We start from the raw sequence: 5128 nt of genomic DNA on the forward strand, positions 1-5128 counted from the left end.
GTCTCGGCGATTCATCCGAGGTTTCGGAGGCGACGCGTAGACGCGCATCAATGCCTCGTAGAGGCGCCCGTTCCGAAGTTGGAGGTCGACCACCACAAACCAGTGTGCGGTCATGGCATTCCAGCAGACACTCAACCGTCTTTTGAGCACGTATCATTACTGTACATGACAGCGACAGCTTGCACTTACTCGTCTCCTTTAACAGTCCCCGTTGCTCTCGCCGGTGCCCTGTTCCAGTCTAGCATTTACGATGTTCCCGGAGGTTTCAGGGCTGTCATGTTCGACCGGTTTGCGGGTGTGAAGGACGACGTACGTGTATATGCTCTTTATTATAGTGTCATGAGCTTATATATTCTGCCCGGTACCAGGCAAAGCCCGAGGGTACTCATTTCCTCATCCCGTGGCTGCAGCGGGCCATTCTCTACGACTGTCGGATCAAGCCGAGAGTATGTCCTTCGTCGTAAGGTCTGGGCTCTATAACTAAAGTTTATGTAGAATATTTCTACCACCACTGGCTCAAAAGACCTTCAGATGGTCTCTATCACCCTCCGTGTGCTCTCACGCCCCGATGTCGAGCACCTCTCTAAAATCTATCAAAAACTTGGCCTCGACTATGACGAGCGCGTGCTGCCTTCCGTCGGAAACGAAGTTTTGAAGAGTATCGTTGCACAGTTTGATGCAGCAGAGTTGATTACCCAGCGTGAAGTTGTACGTAACGAGCGCAAATTTCCAATTGCGGCTATTGACGGAAAGGATAGGTCTCGTCGCGGATACGCGAAGACCTACTCCAGCGTGCTGGGGAGTTCAACATCAAACTTGAAGATGTCTCCATTACCCACTTGACGTTCGGCAAGGTTCGTGAGCTCATCTATGTCAGTATGACGCCACTGACAGACACCTCTGTAGGAATTTACCCAAGTAAGTACTAGAAGGTGTGGATGCTAGGGCTTCTCTGACCGTTAATGCAGGCCGTCGAGGCCAAGCAAATTGCTCAACAAGGTACGTCTCTGTCTCTACAGTCTGCAATACTTCTTTGCCTGACCCATCGTTAGATGCTGAGCGTGCGAAATTCATCGTCGAGAAGGTGAGGAGCTGGAGTTTCTGTGGGCATGCGCCAGAAGCTAATAATGCTCGTAGGCTGAGCAGGAGCGCCAAGCGGCCGTCATCCGCGCAGAGGGTGAAGCCGAGGCTGCCGCGGTTATCTCGCAGGCCCTGAACAAGGCTGGCGAGGCATTTGTCGCATTTCGCAAGATTGAAGCAAGCAAAGCGATTGTACAGTCACTGGCGAACAACCCGAATGTGACCTACATCCCGAGCGGCGGAGGAAATGTGCTTCTAAATGTTCCTACTGGCCGCAATCAGTAGTAGTTTGTTTACCTGTCATCCTGTAATTAGTCTATTCCTTCTTTGGTGTTCCTGCAAAAGTTATGGGCGTTGTGGCGCGAAAATACCTTGCGCAGGAGGGGCCGTGCCGAGCTTTGATAATCAGTGATCGGAGATTGCCGAAAGAGGTCTGCGTGCGATTCTGGCAGAGCCTCTTTCTTGCCAGGAACCGTAACGAGTCCGCTGTCTCTCTGACTGTTCTCTCGTCTCTGTCTCTTTTTCCTCTCTGTTTCTCTCTTCTCTCTTCTCTCTATCTCTCGTCTCTGTCTCCTACTCTCTTCCCTTGTATCGGACTTGCTCTGATATTTTTTCCCCAATTCTCTGTTGTGAGTATCGCCTCGCATCGCGTGTCCTTCCACGAGGAAAACTCACTGCTCTCGCCAGGCATAACGATTTTCGTAGTCTATCTATCATCATGATGAGCCCATTGTCACCGGCTGAGGCCCCGGTACGTCTGTGCACGCTTTGGCCAAAGCTCGTCTGATCTGACTCTGGCTGCTCATTCACCCTCTTCCAGAGGCGGGCCCATCTCTACGTCGGCAACTTGAGTCCTCGAGTGACCGAGTACATGCTCACAGAAATTTTCGCTGTCGCTGGCCCGGTCCAGCACGTCAAAATCATCCCCGACCGCAACTACCAGCACGGCGGCTTGAACTACGGCTTCGTCGAGTACATGGACATGCGCGCGGCCGAGACGGCACTTCAAACCCTCAACGGGCGTAAAATCTTCGACACGGAGATCCGTGTGAACTGGGCATACCAGGGTCAGCAAAACAAGGAAGACACGACCGGCCATTACCACGTTTTCGTCGGCGATCTCAGCCCCGAGGTCAACGACGAAGTTCTCGCGAAGGCGTTCGCTGCCTTCGGCACCCTCTCCGACGCCCGAGTCATGTGGGACATGAACTCTGGCAAGTCCCGCGGCTACGGCTTCCTCGCCTTCAGGGACAAGACAGACGCAGAGCAGGCTATCGCAACCATGAACGGCGAGTGGCTCGGTTCGCGGGCCATCCGCGTCAACTGGGCGAACCAGAAGACCCAGGGTGCTCCCCCTCCTCGTGCCGGCAACGGCGGCAACGGCAGCGACGGCGGTCACGGCGGTGGCGGTGCGCCTGCCCCAATGAACTTCCAGGGCGGCCCGCTCTCGTACGAGTCCGTCGTCCAGCAGACCCCCGCGTACAATTCGACCGTCTACGTCGGAAACCTCGTGCCGTACGCGACGCAGGCGGACCTCATCCCGCTCTTCCAGTCGATCGGCTACCTGTCCGAGATCCGCATGCAGGCCGACCGCGGATTCGCCTTCGTCAAGCTCGACACGCACGAACATGCCGCGATGGCCATCGTCCAGCTCCAAGGCCAGATGGTCCACGGCCGCCCGATCAAATGCAGCTGGGGCAAGGACAGGGCGGACGGCGGCGCCCTGACCACGGGTGGCATGAGCCCCACCCCTGCCGCCGCCCCTTACGGCAACATGGTATGTTCGCGCACGCTCCTCTCTCTCTCTGCACATCGAATCACACTGACGCCTGTGACAGCCCATGTACGGGATGCCCCAGCCCAACTCCTACGGCCAGTATGGCTTTGGTGCCTACGGTGGAGCCCCCGGCAGTGCTGCTCCTGGGATGCCTAGCCCATCCGGCGCCGCTGGTGCCATCGGCATGGGCGCTGCTGGCCAGGCTGGTGCGGCGGATCCCGCTGCTGCTGGCCAAGCAGCTCAAGGCCAATGGGGCAGCGCCGATCCTAGCGCTTACTACAATAACTACTGGGGCGGTAGGTGCAAGCTTCTCATGACACGCGCTCTCGTTGACTGAACTGGTGTTGCTGCAGGTTACTACGGGCAACAGCCCGCTGGACAGGGCGGCGATGCTCAAGGTGCAGCTTGAATTATGCTTTACTAATGCGAACAACTCTTGTTCGCCGTCGAATGTAGCATCCCTCTCCTTTATCTGATGTTTGCTCTACGCTTGTGCCAGTATCAGTCGTCAGTTCGCGTGGTTCTGTAGTTCTGTTCTCACGGGCATGCCAGGATGCTCTATATTATTCGAATGTCACCACCGCTTTGCAATACTGATCCGCCGCACGCGTATGCCATCACATCGTCTGGAGCGCAACACCCACAAGAAAGAATGTTCATAGGTTGCCGGACATCGTCAATACGTCTACAAGCGTTCATACATCCCTGTCTACGCATCGCCGCCGATGGCATCACCGGTTGTCGAGTCTCCGCCGGTACCAGACGTGTTCGCCCCACCAGCGTTGGTGATGTCCGTGTCGTCTTCCGTTGCATTGATGACATCGCCTCCACGGTCGTTTCCAGCAGCGCCAGAGTACGCGTTACCGCCACCATTGCGGAAAGGAGGAGGAGGGGGAGGGGGAGGGGCTATCATAAAAGTTAGCCAGTGTGCAGCTTTACTGAGAGACTGGCTACATACGCGCACCGCCGCTAGCCGGAGGCGGGGGTGGAGGAGCTCCGTTTCCCGCACCCGCGCCACCGTTTCCGCCTCCGGGGAAGTTGCCGCCACCGCCGCCGCCGCCGTTTCCTCCACCGTTGCCGTTGTTCTGAGTCTCACCACAAGGTACGTCTTCTCCGTTGCAGACATCACCACCATTTCCGTCGCCGACAGAGCCGGAATAAGCGTTGCCACCGGTACCGTTCGGGCCACCGTGGCCACCAAGTGCGTCACCTGAAGTGGATGCACCGCCGGTACCGGCAGTGTTGCCACCAGTGCTAGTGATCTGTCGGCGGGTGATCTCGAACCCTCGAGCGTCACCACCGATAGCGTCGCCGCTCGTCGTTGTGGTACCGTCACCAGCAGTGTCTAAAGGATGTGCTATTAGCTGGCAGTGCGACAACCAACGAATTAATCACCGCTTACTGGAGTCAGTATTGATGATGTCGTTCGTGCCTTCATTCGCGACGAAACCACCGTTGGCATTACCGGAATGACCGCTGTAGGCGTTTCCGCCGCTACCAAAGCCATCGCTGTCACCACCAATGGCGTCACCGGTGGCGGCGGTACCAGCAGTACCGCCAGTGTCTGTGTTGTCGACAGATATGAGCCCAGTGCGGAGAAGAAACAGGTAAGCCACTCACTTGAGGCAGCGTTTGTAATCGTATCGCCTTCGTCGCCTGCCTCGTTCAGGTTGTTGCCGCCAGAGACGTCACCGCTAGCACCGCTGTAGGCGTTGCCGCCGGCTGTACCGAGGTCGTTGACACGTCGATCATGCTTGTGGCGGTTGGTAGAGCGTTTGAGTTCACGAGCGACGCTGGGGGGGTGCACACTTTCGGCGGGGCTGGCGAGACCTTGGACAGGGGCGGTGAGGCCGTTGGGAATGTTGGGAGAGGCGGGGGCGGCGCTGACGAGAGTTGGGCTGACGGCAGCGGCAGCGAAGAGACCGAAGGCGATGACGGGACTACGCATGCTTGCGAGGAACTGACGAGTCGAAGAATTAAAAGGATAGTACTGTACCGTCGAAGTGGAAGAGGAGAGAAAGGTGGGCGAGGGAACGGACGGGCGACCGGGTCTTTATAGGCGAGGACGCGAGATTCACGTTCCGCTCTGTCTTCGCGGGCCCTTGGCTGACCATCGGCGAGCCGAATCCAGCAAACCTGCTGTTTATGGCGGGGCCAGTGCCCGAAGCGGAGGCGCGCCGAGGAGAAGTCGCGACGGCCGTTTCCAAGCGGCGGTCCACGGCGAGGACGGCGAGGACCAGCTCAGACTTCGGCCAGAATGTCCAGCGTCCG

General features: G+C 57.5%; 3 protein-coding genes across 3 annotated transcripts in view; 2 read left to right on the forward strand and 1 right to left on the reverse strand.

Moving 5' to 3' along the window:
• Nucleotides 1–1444, forward strand: part of PHACADRAFT_247128 (uncharacterized protein) — a 2253-nt gene extending 809 nt beyond the window's left edge. Inside the window, exons 3-9 of the mRNA XM_007390285.1 lie at nucleotides 369–446; nucleotides 496–708; nucleotides 759–854; nucleotides 907–918; nucleotides 969–999; nucleotides 1053–1084; nucleotides 1138–1444. Of these exons, the coding sequence (XP_007390347.1) occupies nucleotides 369–446; nucleotides 496–708; nucleotides 759–854; nucleotides 907–918; nucleotides 969–999; nucleotides 1053–1084; nucleotides 1138–1365 (690 nt within the window). The 3' untranslated portion in view covers nucleotides 1366–1444. The remainder of the gene's footprint in view (nucleotides 1–368; nucleotides 447–495; nucleotides 709–758; nucleotides 855–906; nucleotides 919–968; nucleotides 1000–1052; nucleotides 1085–1137) is intronic.
• A 114-nt stretch (nucleotides 1445–1558) lies between these two features.
• On the forward strand, nucleotides 1559–3454 carry PHACADRAFT_247129 (uncharacterized protein). Its single transcript, XM_007390286.1, has 5 exons — nucleotides 1559–1709; nucleotides 1768–1831; nucleotides 1901–2857; nucleotides 2919–3153; nucleotides 3211–3454. Exons 2-5 carry the CDS (start codon nucleotides 1802–1804, stop codon nucleotides 3264–3266), a joined length of 1278 nt encoding a protein of 425 aa, XP_007390348.1. The 5' UTR covers nucleotides 1559–1709; nucleotides 1768–1801; the 3' UTR covers nucleotides 3267–3454.
• Nucleotides 3455–3487: 33 nt separating this feature from the next.
• On the reverse strand, nucleotides 3488–3779 carry PHACADRAFT_247130 (uncharacterized protein). Its single transcript, XM_007390287.1, has one exon. It carries the CDS (start codon nucleotides 3768–3770, stop codon nucleotides 3567–3569), a length of 204 nt encoding a protein of 67 aa, XP_007390349.1. The 5' UTR covers nucleotides 3771–3779; the 3' UTR covers nucleotides 3488–3566.
• Nucleotides 3780–5128: the final 1349 nt, after the last annotated feature.

This window comes from Phanerochaete carnosa (genome assembly GCF_000300595.1).
Source record: "Phanerochaete carnosa HHB-10118-sp unplaced genomic scaffold PHACAscaffold_1, whole genome shotgun sequence".
NCBI lineage: Eukaryota > Fungi > Basidiomycota > Agaricomycetes > Polyporales > Phanerochaetaceae > Phanerochaete > Phanerochaete carnosa.

Excerpts from the sequence above, each read along its gene's own strand:
- PHACADRAFT_247129 (XM_007390286.1), top strand. The coding sequence starts at position 1,802 with ATGAGCCCATTGTCACCGGCTGAGGCCCCG. Across the intron at positions 1,832-1,900 it reads TGTCACCGGCTGAGGCCCCG|AGGCGGGCCCATCTCTACGT; the intron begins GTACGTCTGTGC and ends ACCCTCTTCCAG. Across the intron at positions 3,154-3,210 it reads CTACAATAACTACTGGGGCG|GTTACTACGGGCAACAGCCC; the intron begins GTAGGTGCAAGC and ends GTGTTGCTGCAG.
- PHACADRAFT_247130 (XM_007390287.1), bottom strand. The coding sequence starts at position 3,770 with ATGATAGCCCCTCCCCCTCCCCCTCCTCCTCCTTTCCGCAATGGTGGC.